This window comes from Spodoptera frugiperda, chromosome 20, assembly GCF_023101765.2.
Source record: "Spodoptera frugiperda isolate SF20-4 chromosome 20, AGI-APGP_CSIRO_Sfru_2.0, whole genome shotgun sequence".
Classification (NCBI taxonomy): Eukaryota; Metazoa; Arthropoda; class Insecta; order Lepidoptera; family Noctuidae; genus Spodoptera; species Spodoptera frugiperda.
Genome location: NC_064231.1, coordinates 7,303,034 through 7,321,373, shown reverse-complemented (window position 1 = coordinate 7,321,373; position 18,340 = coordinate 7,303,034). Strand labels below are relative to the sequence as shown.

The 18,340-nt window shown below is 34.6% G+C and overlaps 2 protein-coding genes across 2 annotated transcripts; both read right to left on the bottom strand.

Moving 5' to 3' along the window:
- Window positions 1–1,170: 1,170 nt before the first annotated feature.
- Window positions 1,171–2,441, bottom strand: LOC118261853 (larval cuticle protein 1). Its single transcript, XM_035572853.2, has 3 exons — window positions 2,269–2,441; window positions 1,940–2,061; window positions 1,171–1,647 (listed from the first exon to the last, which is right to left on the bottom strand). The coding sequence occupies exons 1-3, from the start codon at window positions 2,332–2,334 to the stop codon at window positions 1,431–1,433; spliced, it is 405 nt and encodes a 134-aa protein (XP_035428746.2). The 5' UTR covers window positions 2,335–2,441; the 3' UTR covers window positions 1,171–1,430.
- A 4,739-nt stretch (window positions 2,442–7,180) lies between these two features.
- On the bottom strand, window positions 7,181–17,615 carry LOC118261996 (origin recognition complex subunit 3). Its single transcript, XM_035573079.2, has 12 exons — window positions 17,477–17,615; window positions 16,796–16,942; window positions 16,040–16,215; window positions 15,554–15,662; window positions 14,788–15,002; window positions 14,219–14,366; window positions 13,594–13,719; window positions 12,859–13,173; window positions 11,920–12,303; window positions 10,447–10,680; window positions 9,875–10,059; window positions 7,181–7,390 (listed from the first exon to the last, which is right to left on the bottom strand). Exons 1-12 carry the CDS (start codon window positions 17,501–17,503, stop codon window positions 7,294–7,296), a joined length of 2,163 nt encoding a protein of 720 aa, XP_035428972.2. The 5' UTR covers window positions 17,504–17,615; the 3' UTR covers window positions 7,181–7,293.
- Between the last annotated feature and the right edge of the window lie 725 nt (window positions 17,616–18,340).

Below are 18,340 nucleotides of genomic sequence, written 5' to 3'. Positions count from 1 at the left end.
CACGGAGTCTGGAATTGTGCCCAGTATATGGCAATAGGCTCACCCCCCATTTCATGGGACTAATAACACAAATGGTGTAAAGTGGGTGTACATTGTATAGCGACATTACATGCTGTAATGTGCACCTCTGCCTACATATTTAATCGAATGTAACAATTTGTGACCAATATTTTTCACTATAATACCTTGTAAGTCATTTATAATTTGGCAGTTATGATATTTTAAGGTCAATCGCAAATAAAACGACGGATTGCAGCGGCCAATCACCAACGTGAAAAGTTCAAGCTAAAGTTGAATTGGGGTTAAGATAACACAAAGCTTGCAAACAAAAATTACTTAAACGATGCAAGAATTAAATTTTAAAGATGTTAATAAAATTATTCATCAAATGTTTTCAAATGGCATAATTTCATATCATTTTGTCGATTTTTATTATCTTACAATTTAAATATTATTAACAGATGATCAGACCAATGGCTTTGGGAAGGAAGACACAAGAGTTACCAAACAGTTTTACCTACAATAAAGTTCAGTAAAACATTGTAGAAAATAATTACAATTATATTATAAACAAGTGAGCATTCCACGGATGAACTCTCATTTCAGTTCATCCGTGATCAAGGCGCTTGCAACAGTGCCGAAATATCGGAAACTCAAAGAAATTAATAAACATGGTAATTAAAAACTTATATTCCATATTATGGTTAGTAAAGTAATCGATTACAACTTTTTAGTCACAAATATATTTTTTTAAAGAGTTAGAGTGTTATTTTATTTTTTTGTTTTATACAGCACATTACTATAAGATGCCTAATGCAGAGAGACAAATATTGATATAACCTTCAGAAAGCTTAAACTTTACTAAAAATATTAAAGGTCAGTAAGTTGTTAAGTACCTGCCAAGCTGCCTCACAAGCAAAGACTCGTCAACAACGGACAAATATGAAAATAAGAAAAGATATTTACAAAGGAAGACTAATGAAAGATTTCATCAAAGGTCATCATCGTCAAACTACTAAGTGCAGGGTGACATTTGACTGATTCTCCATTTATTGCCAAATGAATAGCCGTTTGGGACCACTAAAACAACAAGCTGTTGAGTAACAAATTCAGTGTTACTGTTAACCTTTCGAAACATAGTTATCGATTAAGTAAAAGAAAACAAACATATGACTTCAATTGAAATTTAATTGCTACATCACAACAAATAATATAAAAACGTACAAAAATATGGCAGTGAGTGACAAGTACCAACGAGCAACAAAAGGTAAGCGCGGATTATCTTCCGCACCACACTCTTGCCTCATCGTAACCATTATATAAATTCCTTAAACGTTATCAGGTCCTTAACATGGTAGCTGATAAACAACCAATTAATTGATTTTTTCATTAATCAATTGATCATTCATCTGCGTGTCGTATTTGGTAGCTTATCTCCTGGCAACGGGGACCTTGGGGATGGATTCTCCTTCCGCGTGGTATCCGGTCTCGTCAGCGAAGTAAGTGATGGCAATGGGCTTGCCGTCTTCTCCGGGGTAGCTGTAAGATCCGCGGACAACAACGACACTGTGGGGCTTGTTCTCCTCATCCAGAGCTTCCTTCAATTCACCAGTCTCGTCACGGACGATGCCATTGTCAACTTCAAATCTATTAATATAAAAATCATTAATATACACATAGATTTTTTTATTATTATATTAAAGTTAATGTATTTTTGCAGTCCCGGAAATTTTAATGTTATTTTTTTCTTCAGAATATAACGAAACGAAAGGTTATTTATATTTTATATTTAGATATATATCCCAAAAAGTTAGCCAAACAGTTTACTTAACATAGTTACTAACCTAGACTATAACCACATTCATAGTACGAAAATCGGAACAGTAGAGTTCAAGGTAATTTTACGGGAGAAAAAAAGAATAATGATAGAAGTGCTTACCCGTAAGCGTAGCCACCCTCGGGGGACTGTTCGAATGCTGACCGAACGAGCTTGGCTTCATCAGCAGGGGCGACGGGCACGGCCACGGCGACGGCCACGAGGGCGAGGGCGACGACGATCATCTGGAAACAAACCACAACGTAAAGCTACGACGCACTTTTAACTTAAAGCCTCAAGCCAAAAAATATCGGACAAATAAAATAAAAGGCACTAAACACTGATGGTATCACATTTACAATAGATTTGGCGAAAAATAAAATTATGTTTCAGTGAAGAAAATGACAATTACAATAACACTAATAAAATCAATAGACAATTTAAGGACGTACCGATTTCATTTTGGTAAGTTTGGTTCGGTGGCTGATGGGCGACTGATGCACCTTCATACGCATCATTATCTTTTATACATTTCTCTAGCACCTAACGTAATGTCAAACGACAGCAAACAGACGATGTCGATATTTTGGATGCGGTCATCGATGTTCACAGACATACGCGCTTGTGTACCTACACACACAGGCAAAACAAGTTAATTTAGGAATATTATATTAGTTTGTTAGTACGCGTTCACGCCCAGTGTGGATGGCACGTACTTATTTTAAATTATTGATGTAAGTTCTATGCAAGATATTATTCGGCAACTTCAGGGGAATTAAAAATGGTTATCGGGACAAATACGGGAAATGTTTTACCTAGAACTATGAAATGTGGCAAGTAGGTAGGATTATTTTATTTTTAGTACAAATACAGTTATAAATTTGAGAACATTCGAGGAGGGGTAGGTGCTCAAATTGTGACATGAATTATCCCTGTCATGTGGAGATAAGAGAGAATAAACTATAAATAATAAAGGATTTCATTAAAAAAGCTAATGTCTCTCTTTAGCTTTAGCTTATTAAAAAAAGCTAAAGAGAAAACATTGAACTTAATTTTAACTCAATTTACTACCACCATGTATGGAATACTCGGTGTTTGATTTGCCACTACCTGATTTTTTCATTAATTCTACAAAAATAGAATTAATATTCAAATTATTCGGCCTATTAAAAGCAAATCGGATCCATAATGTTAATAATAATTGTTGGTTAACATTAGCATAGGTAAATTACTATAATATACTAAATAGCATAAATTGCTAATGTTAACCAAGTGTCTTTTTTGATTCTACGATCTTGAAGTTTATACTTTTTCAGGGATCCATGAGATCCATCAGATCTATGAGTCAATTTCTTCAGGCATTAACTAGGTTTTTTTCAATTGCACAATGTATATGAGTTATGCAATCAAGACTGAGAAGTAAAACCCTAAAGAGATCTTCTTCTGTATTACCGTAACTTTAACACACCCATTTGTTTCGAAATTTTAGGGAGTCTTACCCTATTTGAACCGACGTTCTAGTATCCGATACTGACTGCTTGAATGGGCTGCCTTCTTCCCGATCGGAAGTAGGTACCATCCTCTCTCTAATGGCACACACACCATGTAGGTACTCAAAATACCTGCTTGGTGATGGTGTGTGCCCGGAAGCGATGGCTCAATTAAATAGTTTCAGTAGATGGGCCGCAATGCATTATTATAGCTACCTCTGGTTCTCCACGTATAGTTAAGGTACGTACAGCACGTATAGTAAGCTTTGTTTTTACCAATAGCAGTTTCGAACTGTATTGAGTGAGGTTCGGCCACTGAAGAAGAAACCTTTTGCTCAGCAATCGCTCTTGAGAGGAATTCTAAGTCCTAAATTCCACTCTACTGAGTAGATTAGACAACAGAGAAATCTTATTGGGCTGATTAATTAGGAATCGAACCTGTACCAATCTGAAAATTAAATCAAAATAATCATGCACCTATAAATTGACACAGTCTGAGTACGTAGTTGAAAACACCTATCCAAGTAGATAGGTACCTATACAAACAACTAAAATGAAATAACAAACTAAAAAAAAATGGGAATAAAACAAAAGAAGATCCCAAACGTTTCCAACGAATTAATATCGAAAAGGTCAGACGGCAAAAAATACCTATCCGAATCTAGTTTTATTAATCTGAAAATAACTCAGGTGTAAATAGGCTAAAACTTGTCCCGCGGTATGCATGACACGAATAAAAGTGATGTACTCTTAACCTTTCCAGAGGTCAGGACCATACTTTATATCGTGAAATTATAATTCAAGGTCGGTTTGTTTTTTACAACACAGGTTGGTAGTCGGATGTGTTTAATGTCGGTGTTTTATTAACTACTAATTAAACAACAAGGCCTCTGTGCCATCGGTTACATGCTAGTCCCGAGTAGCAGACAAACATGAAACTGATTGCTAAGCTTGCAGATACCTAAGTGTCGAAGCTTCTAACCATTTTGTCTAGAAGTTGAATTCATGATCTGAATCCCGCTCCAGCGCAGGCAAAAAATTGTCGCCCTTTATATTTTTTATTTTTACATCAACTTTTCTATTCTATTCTATATTAGGGTGTAGATATGTCATGCCAAAAATTGTACCCAATGTTTTTCGTAGCTCGCATATGTATATTATTATCATGATAGGTACTTACTCAGGTTACATAGTCTACCTACACTTAAGCTGAGCCTACTCATTCGAGGAAAACAATAAGCGTGACAGGTACCTTGCTATTAGACGACACTTTGAGACCTACACATGTCTATAATAATATGAATCTTATTATGAAAGCGAAAATTTGTATGTATATGTTTGTTCCACAATCACATCAAAACGGCTGAAATTTCGAACAGGGGTACCTACCTAGAGTATGGTCTGGAATAACACATAAGATACTTTTTATCCCACATGTACGTACGCGGGCGAAGCCGCTGGCAGAACCTAGTATATACATAATATAATATACCTCTGTAATAGTATTCTGTTTGGAACCTTTATTTGAAATCAAGGATTAGCCACATAGCGCCAACTGTAGCCAACAGGTGTCAATTTATTTTAGCTATTTTAATTTATTTTTTTAAACATTTATAAATAATTCAAATTGAATAAATAAGAAGAGGCTTAAATCAAGAAGTCCAAATCGCGCAGTATTATTAGTGTTTCTATTTCAATAAAATACTCATTTAAATAAGGAGGGTGGAGATAACACGGGGTGAATAGAATTCGAGGGGTGAAAAGAGGCAGTAAAGGTGAATAGATATAAGGTTTGTGGAGATCACACTCCGCTTCTATTTTCATTCCGTTTTACCGATAATGCGTAAAGATATTCAAGTGTACCTATGAAAAGTTTAAAATAATAATATTAGCTGAACTTAATAATAAGTACCTTCAGTGTCATCTTCAAGAAAGAAACCAGTCAAGTCCCGGATACAATCATACAACCTACACATCAATCTTACTGGCTAACCAATGTTTACGTTTATTTAAATTCAAGTCTGCGACCGACACGTTTGGAATAACCTACGCAATATTTGAACTTTGTACAAGCTGACTTCTACGAAATATATCCAGTAGGTTTGATCATCTGTGAATATGTGATTCTTTTTTTATGAGTCCTATGAACCTGATTTTGAGTCACAAGTGATTTGTGTCATAGTTAAAAATAAGACCTTCGGATTACCTAATTTCGTTGATTGAGTCGTAGTCACAAGCACTAGGTCGTTCTTAATAAAACACTTACGCATCACTATTTTTGTTACCTACCTAAAGGTAGGCAAACAGGTGTGGACATAATAAATACGCTAAAAATAACTTTTTATGTAGATAAATAATAGGTGACGCTATTAAGAACCTACTAATACTAGAAACCGTGCTAACACATTTTTTTCCATATCCAGAATCGAACCCCAAGTTCCTATACTAAACGGTTGCGTTTGCGACCGATTGCATAACGAGGTCAATATCTCAGTAGTAAGTAGTAGTACATAGTAACAAGAATTTGTTTGTATTAGCAATTAGGCAAACCACCTTTTACATACCATCGATAAGGCGAATATGAAAAAAGAATGTAAACGCATTTGAAGTTCCATAAAAAAGCTCCTATTTTTTTTAACGTTGATAAGTCTTCTTTTGGCCACCAACCCGCTTACTGCCAGAACGGCAAAGCGAAGATGTGGCCGAAGATGGAGCACACAGACTTAGAAAGTACCTATTCACTCTGACCTTGAAAAGACCTTAATAATTATAACAAATCAGTTGTAAAATAAAAATTATCATTAATTTGACACGAGCAAAAATAAAATAAGGTATATAGGTAATACAAATATATTCTCCGTTACTAGTTACCACATCTATCTTGCTTGTCGTTACTAGACTTAAAGGTTTTGCGTCATGAACTTCATGATTGTGTAAAAAAAACATGTAATCATTGCAGTTGTATACATATTGAACATTTAACAGAACCTCGGCTATGTTAGTTTGTTTCGACAACTGTCCTTGTAGACAGCGGGTAAGTAGAAATGTAAGTAGGTAAGTAGAAAAATAATCTTATATTTAAAAAATATATCTCTATGTCCCTTGCTCATCGCATCACGCGTTAACTGGCTGAACCGATTCCGCAATAGGCCTGCACCGATGTTGCGGTGGCTGGACAACCGGCTGCCGTGCAACGGGTAGCGGGTTCGATTCCCGCACGGAGCAACTCTTTGTGTGTATGTGAACTTGTATTTTCTCCTGTGTCGTCCCACAGGAGAAAAACCTAGTGTGGGCCAACGCTTTAAAAATTTATGGTCAGAAGGTTCTTACCATAGATATAATAAAATTTCTAGGGATCATATCGTGGTAATCAGGAACAGGCCGCTACTATTTTACTTATTTAAGATAGTTAGTATTTCTAAATATGCCATACTATTCATATTGTTTTTTGGGGGTCAATCAGAAACTAAATATGAAAATCAATGAAAACATAATGTAAGCTGGTGATGTCCTAAGTGCGAAGTATACTATATATTTTTTTCGAAATTTCATATGGAACAGCTTAAAATCGGTATTTTATGCGACACAAATGGAAACCTGGTATTTCAATAAAACCAGAATCATCCCTCTGGTAATTTCTGTAATCAATATATTACAATTATATTTATTAAGACGGAATCGACGACTTAGCTTGGTCACAAACATTAATGTGCTAAAGCCACCTCTGTTTGTTTTAACAAGTTTTTTCCCAACATCGACATTTTCTGGCCACGTGACCTCACTGCCGACCTCGCACGCTCTGAACCCGTACGTACAAAAACCAGGGGAACTAGTCTGATGGATGACACGTGCAAATAAAAAATATAATACGAAATAAATTCAAAAAATGTTTAATAAATTAATTAAAAAATTGACGTTCCATTCCTCTCTGCCTACCCTCATGGGAGACAGAAGTGAGGTTATGTATGTACTGAACAAACGGTAAAATCACCAAGTCAATCTCATTACATGATCAGTTTTTCTTTTTGATGATTTTATGAACCCGAGGAATTGTAGTTCAGCTACAGCGCGGGTGAAGCGTAACCTAGAACAAAAATAACATACACATATTAATTAGGTTTAACATGAAGCCATTTACGGCACCGAGGGGCAGGTATTGATTGTTATGTTATATTGTATAATAGCCATGCTACTGTTAAGAAACATTAACCTCTTGTATGCCGTATATAACAAACAATAGAAAATGTATTATGTCTCGCGTGGATCTACGTTTCGGCACATGACAGGTTAAGGAAACCCACTACGAAAGTCGAATATGTAAGCCCTTGATAAGCAGTTTCACTTTCCACCAATCAATAAACGAAACTAAAAATAAAAGAAAAAGCACAGGACTTATAAAGGTCAAAAAATATTTTTCTTTGTAATAAAATTCACTTTTTGTCTACGATTATAATGTATTTTTAAACTATTAACATAATGTCTAACGATAAAATTATTATGCAAATAAACGTATGGTAATCTGGCAAAATCTAGACTGATTCTTTTTGTATAAAAAACATAGTCTATTTGTGACATCTTCAACTTGAATGGCATGGATACAAGTAGCACATACTAATATCGTGATTATAAAGGTATGTTAGTAGTCAAGCTAGAAATATAATTTGTTTTATTTACATAATTTACGAACTAATCTGTAGGTAACGTCGATTCACAAATAATAATATTCTTAAATTAATTAAGTAACAAGTTCAGAATTATCTGATTTTATATTATTTTTTAAAGTCCACAGACGACCGGATAAAGGTCGCGGGGAGCGGCTGGACGCAAGTGGCTCTTGAAAAATCTCGACTTCGAGACGAGTTGAGTCGAGATTTTCAGATTTATGGCCGGGCAACAACATTAATGAGTACAGAATGTTGATGAAGACACAGATTACTATTTTATTGCTACACGTATTACATTTATCATGTATTTCTGGAGGAACTGACTCCCAAGTCACAGGCAATAAGCCTAGTTTGGGAGCCAAGGGTATTTTAATGTGTTCAATGTATGTTATGAATAAAGTTATTTATTTATTACTAGCTTTTGCCCGCGACTTCGTTCGCGTGGAATAGTGACTTCCGGCAAATTTTTGGTTTTAACCACATAGTTCCCGATCTCGCGGGATCTCTTCAAAAATGAGATGTGGAAGATATTCCAGGGAACTTTCAAAATCAACATAATGAGCTCTGCGTTTGAATTTAATAGATGTATACTCACTTAGGGTATTGAAAAAATAGTTTAAAAATGGACTTAAACTAACTTAAAACTAAAGAAAGCTACGAATTACGAATTTATAACAATTAAAAAAGAAACTATATTACAACCTATCCTCTATGCTATAATAACCAAGCCTAAACTAAATAATTTAAAAGAAACGACTTAAATCTAATCTAATTAATTTATAAATTAGACTTACAATTTTATTAAAAAAACTAACTACAGTAACTACTAATAATCGATATCAAATTAAACCTACGTTAAATAGTTTAACGAAAACCAGGAAAACCCAACAAATAAACTTATTAATTGACAAATACAACGAAACCAGAATATACGTAACAGCAGGACCACTACAGACAAATGTCATACGACTGATAATACACTTTTTCTACGATAGTACCGAAGCGCTCGTCCGATACCCAACCAAATGAATGTAACGAAACCATAGCGCGATCTATTTCGATCCCAACGCCATCTATCGAGGATAAAGACAACTTGGATTATTTATTTATACTCCGTTCGGGCATTTTCTTTCTACTAAAAGTTTAATTATATTGATATTATTTTTTCATACCTTTTTACTATTTATTTACTTTTTTTCGATGAATTAAAACAATAACATGAACCGAAGTTATTAACGATCGACAGTAGAATTATCATACTCCGTTAGAGCAACAAATGTTTTATTATATTGATATTATTTTTTTCATACCTTTTTACTATTTATTTACTTTTTTGTGAATTAAAACAATAACATGAACCGATGTGTAACGATCGACATAGAATTATTTATAAATAATTTACATTTTTATTTTTTGATTTTTGAAATAAAAATATATCTATGAAAGGAAGGTTCTAATATATCTGTACAAATTTCAACCAAATCCGTCAAATAGTTGCGGAGATAATTATAGCATAAATGTTCGACGTGATTCTTTAATTTACATAACTTTTTTATTTATGAACTTGAATGAAACAAACACTTGTAAATGCATCCCACAATATATTCGTAAAACCGCATCCAACTCGGATCAGCCGTCTAGATTAGACAGACGAACAGACAAACAGACAAACAGACAAACAGACAAACAGACAAACAGACAAACAGACAAAAATTTAATCTTAATTACGATTTTTGGGTTCGACATCGACATAACAATAACCCCTTATTTTTTAAGCAAGTAATGGCAAAATTTTTATTTTCAATGTACAGACAGCACTTTTCTACGATTTATTATATGTATAGATTATTTGTACTGAACCAATGTGGAGTTGGTAAAAACTTTCAAGATGTAATAAAACTCACTGTATAGTAGCATCGTTGTGTCGTTGCTCGTCATCATCATCGGGCCGCAGTACCGCGGCGAATGCTTGCAGCCAGTCGTATAGGTTGATGTGCTTGCCACACTCGCGGTGCAACTTGTACGCCAGACATACGTCCGGGAGTGTGTCTATCACGCTATCTGATGACGGCAACTGGCAGCACGAACACTGTGGTACAAAGGAATTTGTTAGCATGGAACTACGTCAAATACTATTATTAGTCTGTCATGTGCCAGAACGCAGATCCACGCAGACACAATGGATTTTCTATTGTTTGATTAATCCTTACTTTTCCATCATATTGTAATGCGAAGTATCTCGTCTGCTAGTACTGATTCTATCTGTTAGATACTCTACAAATGTGTTTTAACAAATTGATTCAAATCCATGTTTGCTATTAAATGGACATAGCAAGACAAAACCTTATTTTACTAGTAACATTAAAGTAAAAACGAGGGACATGGTTATATGACAGACATCTAAACAGATAGCTTTTAAAAGACAAAACATAGGTTAAATAGCCAACTTCTTCCAACCAATAACAGTGAGACAGACCTGTAAGTAATGTACAGGGTTGCTGAGCGCAGTGTGGACGGCGGCTCGAGGCGCACCCACTATGTTCTTCCGTACAGATGCCACGTCACTGAAGGCCAGCACTTCATGGAAGGTTTGTCCTTGCATCGACTGCAGCCCCTTACTGAACATCTCCTCCAAGTAACTCACGAACCTACTGCGAACCATCTCAAACTCCGACTGGACACGGTCCGCTCTCGTCGCTTTTAACAATTTCTGAAAACAAAGGGTTCTCTTACTTATATTATAAACTAGCTACTTCCGCGCGGTTTCACCCGCTCTGCTTGGCTTCTATTGGTCTTAGCGTGATGTTTTATAGCCTATAGCCTTCGTCGATAAATGCACTATTCAACACAAAAAGAGTTATTCAAATTGGACCAGTAGTTCCTGAGATTAGCGCGTTCAAACAAACTCTTCAGCTTTATAATATTAGTATAGATACGAGAGTTACATATTACATACATACAATGTGTGTTTGTAATTCAAACACGTCAAAACGGCTGAAGGGATCCAGAAGTTGGAACATGGATAGATTATGGTCTGGAAATAATATATAGGCTAGGTAATTTAATCCTAAGGGAAAAGAAAGGTAATTCTAATAAGTAAGTACATATATGAATATCTAAAGGATGGACTATCCTTTATATTAGAGTTTAAAATAAACGCGTGACGTCTTTTAATATTATTATTTTATAAACCTAATTTTTGCACTGCACTCTACAAAAAGGACGTCGTTTGACCTACCTGTCAAAAGAAAACAATCATCTTTTTATGCTCATCTAAAGGTTAGAGATGATTGGACCACTATTTATTTTTCCTTAAATATTAATTCGAACCTTTTTTATTAAGACGTATGTAAAAACATAATCATCTATCATTTAAAGTATTGCCAGTAATTTAATCTTAGGTTACGATTTTTTGCTAATTTTCAGAGATCTTTTCCCAACTTGTTTTATGTAAGCAAGTAATGCTGTTTGTGCATTTATGGATATAACCCACCATAATGCTTAAGATAATGTAATCTTATTGTTATGTCGATGTCGAACCCAAAAATGTAATTAACCCTCTGTTTGTCTTTTGTCTGTTTGTCTGAATGAATGTTTGTCATGTTTGTCTGTTTGTCTGTTTGTCTGGTTGCCAGTTTGTCGTTTGCTGTTTGTCTGTTCGTCTGTGCGCGAAATCTCCGAAACGGCTGATCCGAAGTTGCGTTGCGGTTTTCACGAATATATTGTGGGATGCTTAAATTTACATTTAGTGTTTGTTTCCGGTCAATCGGTTCATAAATAAAAAAGTTACGTCAAATTAAAGAATCACGTCGAACATTCTATGCTTAGGCCATTAATCTCCGCAACTCGATTTGACGGATTTCGTTGAAATTTGGTACAGATATGGTTTAGAACCTTAGAAAGGAAAGATATACTTTCTCATCTACACGATAAGTATGCAAAAACTCACCTCTTTCAATTTATATCTATTTCCAGGAACATTTTCATCGACATTTTCGGAGTCCGACACTGCGCTCGTGGTGACAGTCGTTTCTGTATTGGCATGTTCTATTTGCCTTAGAAACGTTAACAAATGTACTCTCAAAGACTTCACGAAGTTTTCGCCAAGATCATCACCCAATGTTATCTTATTCAGATTGTTCTTTGAAGGCGTAGACCTCAGGGGTTTGACTGGTGATGCGTTTTGTAAATACGAGTTGACAATCTTCAAGGAGCTCTTTATACTTTCAACCAATTTCACTTGCGATTGAAATTTTAATAGCTGCATGCAGTCTTTAAACGCCGAAGTGCCTGTCACATTCTCTGAGGCGCACTTTGTGTATATCTCACGGACCTACAATCAAATAAAACAAATAACTAGTACCTAAACCCTATGAAAACGATATAAGTTTTTAAACTGACATGATTACTAACACTAACATTGGTTTCGTTAGAACTTAAGTTTATTTGGATCCTGGTGATCAAACGCTTACAACAGTGATATCGAAATAGTCTGTAAACTCATAAATAAACATGGTAAATATCCCGTCTTAAGTTCCAATGAAAACGGTCTTACTTTTCTCTTTTTTTATTATGCTTCTATTATTGTTGTAAAATACAATTAAGTATTAAATGCCTATTAATTAATTTAATGCAGTTGATTACGCACTACGCGATCCTATGAGCCTCTCAGTATAACTAAACTGCAAATCAGAATAAATGACTACTACCATCAATGTTATACTGTACCTATATCTATCTCCTTACTATAAGTATTAGACTGGTTTGACTGCCAAAAATATACCTACATTGTCATGTACAATTTACTTTAACTATATTGGTCCTAAGCAAGGTCGACACATAAATAGCGCCGAGTAATACCTACATAGTATGTACTTCATATACTTACAGATTTCCCAAGCATATTCTTTGGCAAATCCTTTACGAACACACATAGAAGCCTCAAACACATATAGAAACTATACAAATAGTCGTGTAATCTGTTCATCTCCTTGTAAAGGGCTTCTTTAAAGAAATCATCATCGTTGAACAGACTAATCTTTGTTCTACAATCCTGTTTTTCTAAGAATGGTCTGAAGGACATTAGTTGCCGTATGCTTTCGAGATCTTCTGCAGTTAGCTGCATTATAACATCTTCGAGTTTGTCTCTGTCACAGCATAGTGATTTTGTATTGTCTCCATAGTAATGCTCCATCATGCAATACTGAAAGCAGAAAAAATATATTTAATATTACTATTATTTCCAAAGCTGTAAGCTGTGAAGACATCTACTGTTGAACAAAGGCAAGTCTAGTCGAGGAAGCTTTGACTTAGCGTAGCTTTGGCGACATCCAAGATCTCAAGATTTGTCACTTGAGATTTAAACGTTGCTGTTGGCCATCTCCCTATTGTTGGATCGCAGTTTTGAACATGATCAGGGGCCATCAGTTTGCATCGAAAGGTCATTTAGTCGCAATCAGACACGTCTTGCCTTTATTATGTAACAACTTGCCTCCAATTAATATAGAGAAAAAGGGAAACCTAATCAGAATCTGACACAATTAAATACTAGTATTCTTAATACTTAGTGTTCAGATTCTCAGTCCTAAAGAATGCATGAAAACAAATATTTAACAGTACATACCTTTATACTTTGAATCAGGCCAGTGACAGAGAAATCGTAGAAAAGAAACACATCTGTGAGCAATTCAAATGCCTTGCCAGACAAATGAAAAGGACTTGTATGTGTTAAGAAAATATCCTCCAATACCTGAAATGGAGAAAATCTTTTACACAATTTTAAGAAAAAATGGATACATTTTTGTAGTCGGATGATGTGAGACAGATCAGAATGGTAAACTACAAATTACTGACTTCAAATACATATAAAGGGTTGTTTGCCGCCTTGGGCGATTAGATGGAGTGACATTATTTTATTTACTGACTGAAAAGTCACCCCGTTCCTACTATTGCTTCTCGTTGTCGGAGCCCCGGCAAACCCGCTAAGTTAGTTACAGTTCCTGTTCAGAAATAACTTAAGGATAGGAGTTGACAATGAATTACTGAGTTATGTTAATATTGTAATTAATACATACAACTAAATTGTAGCGATTTCTTAATATTGTTTCACAGTATTGTACACTATTTTAAGTATTCTTATCCTAAAGATACTCTGTCTTGTCTTAAGTATATTTATCATGCAACATTCGCCTTTTATCCCTGAATACGCAGAGATGTACATTACGGCAATTTATTTTAAAAAAACTTACCTGATTCATATAAACAGGTGATGCATGTGAATGGAACACTTTGATCAGTAGTTTAGAAGACACGTGGTAGGGGAAGGACTTATGTAGTGCCGACACTGACGTCGCCACTCCAAACACGAATACTATCGGCATCGTTGATACATAGGAACTGTAAATATACAAAATTGGTGTTTAATATATTTAAATAAAAGTACACTAGTTTTCTCCTATACAATTTCACATACAATTATACATCACACCCAGGCCCTGAACAACAATCTGTGGATCACACAATTCAGAGTTGTCTCGTGCGGGAATTGAACCCGCGACACATTGCCCAGCCGCCACGACAACTTTGCAGTCAAAATAATGTTTAGGATACCAAGACAAGTTCATCTTCACTCAGTAACACAGAAGCAAGTCACTGAATATGAAACACCAAACTTTATTACTAAATGTCAGCATGGGCTATGGTAATCTCCTTTCTCTCACATAATTTTTTATTTCAAGTTTGGATGTTAAAAGATCATACATCATTAACTCCAGATTACCTACAACATAAAATCACATAAAATGAATGGTTAAATTACCTGACTATCATAACAAAGTCTTGTAAAACATTACAATTGAAGCTCTCAAAGTCAGGGATTATAATGACCAATGTTCTTCTAGTTTGTGGTGATTTCTTCTTTGGTGGCGATGACATACATTTACTGTTGTACCAATTTTTTAAAGCTTTCATTGTACATTGACTCTTTCGTAATTTCTTGGTTTGAGTAACGACTCCTTCTTCATCATCGTAATCCTGGAAACAAAAGCATACATTTGTGTTAACCAATGACAATTTGAACCAGATCAAAATTGTTATTGTGATACCAATTTCAGAATTTATCCACTTTTAAGCAACTGCGAAATCTTTAGCAACTATGGATGGAGTATTACTGTTTTGAAATTCTTATTTAGACTTAATCATCATAAAAGCCGAGATTAATTAACATTAATTAGTTTGCTGAACAAAGGCGGTCCCCTTACCCTCCATCTAGAACAACAAGGCTTCCTATCCACTGGTTCCCGTAGCTATAGTATACTTTCAGACTATACCCATACCTTATGTATTTATTAAAATTGCTGGTTACTGCCACTCTGCAATCGGCTTCTATGGTCAAAATGTTTTATAGCCTTTCTCGATAAATGGACTATCCAACACCAAAATAATATTGTAATTCAAATTGAACCAAGTACCAAAAAAATTCTTATTCAATTTGAGTTCCAGAGATTCAGCGCATTAACAAACAACCTATTCAGCTTTATATATATAATATATATAATAGTGTAAAGATTATGATTGAATCTTACCATAACTTGATCCCCATGTATCAGCTGCCAAACAGCATTCTCTACTAGATGTTTCACAGAGGGTGCATCTTGTGAATTGACTAAAGCAACATGTGGAGTCACTTCATTTCTGAAATTGTGCACAAATTGTTATTTAATATAACTAGTTTTCTCAAACATTAAATACAGAAACTATTGTTTTAATAAAAGAAATTACATGCTTTTTAATAGAGCCACACATCTAATTTTTTTTGAACGGAATCAGTCTAACCATCAACCACACTGACTGTATGACAAAAAATACTCTGATATTAAAATACATGAAATTAAACTATAAATATTTTTATAAGTAAGGTATCCATAGGCCAGAAAACGGTGTAACAACTTCGATGCAACCCTTAAATTCACCAACAAAAGAATGACTTGTAACATGGTCTTTCGGGTTTCCATGGGTGGCTGTGTTACCAGTTGATCATCTGCTTGTTTACCAGGTAAAAAAAAGCTTACCTGATAAGATCAATAAGTGATGTAAACTGAGAGACATGGTCTGGTTGATTGACTCCGGTCAACAGAGTAGCACTAGGAATGATTCCTTCCAAAGTAGATGATTCACTGATACCTTGATTCTTGATGTAATTTACTATGTCATTCAGCAATAGGCTGTGTGTTTTGTGGTGAAGTTCCTGTGAAATATGAAGCAATATAATAACTATTTGTTTCTTTCTTGTTTTGGAAACAATTACTTGGTGAGTTATCATAATAATAATAAACTCTATTGACAACAAGACTATTTTTAGATAGAAGTGATCACTAATTGTTGTTATGCTGTATGTTGACCACCGATTCACGACATACTCTTTGTGGTGTTATTTTGTCATTTCTTTTTTATAACAACCTAGCTGTGCCCATGGCTTCGCTTGCATTCCCATAAGATAGAAAGTATACCTATGTGTTATTTCAGACCACAAAATATTCCTGTTCCAAATTTCATCCTCATCCTTTCAGCGATTTTGATAAGATTGAGTAATACACAAACACACAATCTTACAAACTTTCATTTATAATTATAACAAGTTCAATTATAACAAGGGGTTATAAATCTAACCGTCTTTGTTTAACCGGCTTTATGTTATTTCAGACTATAGTGCTTTCAGTAGTTTATTAGTTTATTCATAAAAGTCACATACAGTCACAATCATTCAGATTACAATATTAATAAGAATGGAAGTCTAATATTTTTATAAAAACCTTGTTCTTAATTACCTGCAGTTCATTTTCAATGGAATACCAGTTTTGTTTGTATGTATCATACCAAAGTTCATTTCTAAATATCTTTTCAAATAATATTTGATTGTTTTTCTTCTTACTAGTTTTACCCTTTTTAAATCCATTTGGGAATAGGAAAACACCCTGGAAACAGAGAAAAATATTACATTAGGTTAACATCAATGAGAAGCTGTATCCAATAGGTTTTAAAATTGAAATTAAAAATATTGCTTTTGCAGGCTCTCGTCTCCTGCATTAAATTCACAAAAGGAAGTGGAAACTACTGTTTTCTTTTTCATCTCTCCTAATATTTTATTTCTTTGCTGGATCCAAGACTATACAAGAACAATAGGGCTTCAACACTGATGAATTGGTAAGAGTATTTCGCAGTATTTGCTGAACTATTAGGTTTTGTAGCACGGATTAAAATGTGGTTAATTAATCAACTTGTTTATTATCACAAACGCATCACTTAAAAATGAGAAATAACATTGAAAACTCATATTTGAATGTATAAACAATCAGTGTTTACAAAAGCGTCCTGTAACAATCCCGTTGCTGTTGTTGCCCGTTGTTTCGATTTACTAACTTACATTTAAAATTATTACAAAATATTAGTCTCTGAATATAATGCTTTCAAATTGCTCTACAAAACATGCACAATAAATTTCTATTTACCTTAGAAACCGACACAGTAGATTCCATTTCTTTCTTCAATAACACGCGCCAAAATTGTAACTTTTCGACTGACGTTTGACGTTTCGACTGTTTGACAATTACAGACAGTCAGGGTCATTGACACGACAATGACATTGACATGAATACAGTTTTGACAGCTTCCGTGTGCTGCCATTATAAAAAAATGTAACTGAATGCATAGACAATATTCAAATGAACAAATCGAGTCTATGGTACATTTTGGTGCACCACTAGTCAAGTACAGATACTTTCAAAATACAAATTCTTTATAATAATATGTAGGCTACGTGGGTTGCATGATTGCATGTGTATGTATCACACGTGATTATCCTGCAGTCCTTGAATGGACGTAGGTATTAGAATGCCAACTTGAGTTCCAATTCAGACATATTCCACCACATATTGAATTATTATCAACCTGAACCAACTCAACTCTTATTAACCTGAAACACAGGTTTGCGCATAGTTCAGGGTTTATATACTTTAGAATTTGTTTATAGGTAATAAGATTTATTTTGTAATTGGGCTTTTTACACCAAATAAACATTTTATTATATTATCTTGGGGTAGTCACGTCAACAGCGATTCACTTATAAATAAATATTGTATGGCGGGCTCGGGGTAGGCTTTTTGTCTTGTACCTACGTGCATTGGTAGTAAGTATAGTCGTGTATTACTTTTTGCGCTATCTTTGCTCTAACAGCCCTTTCTGCCGTGTGGTTCATGCCTAAAATTGATGGAAGCATGATATCTATTGTACTGCAAGTACATAGGTAGGTTGCCTACCTACATACTTTTTACTACCTATTTATTTGTTACCGCATTAAGATATATTGTAAGTAT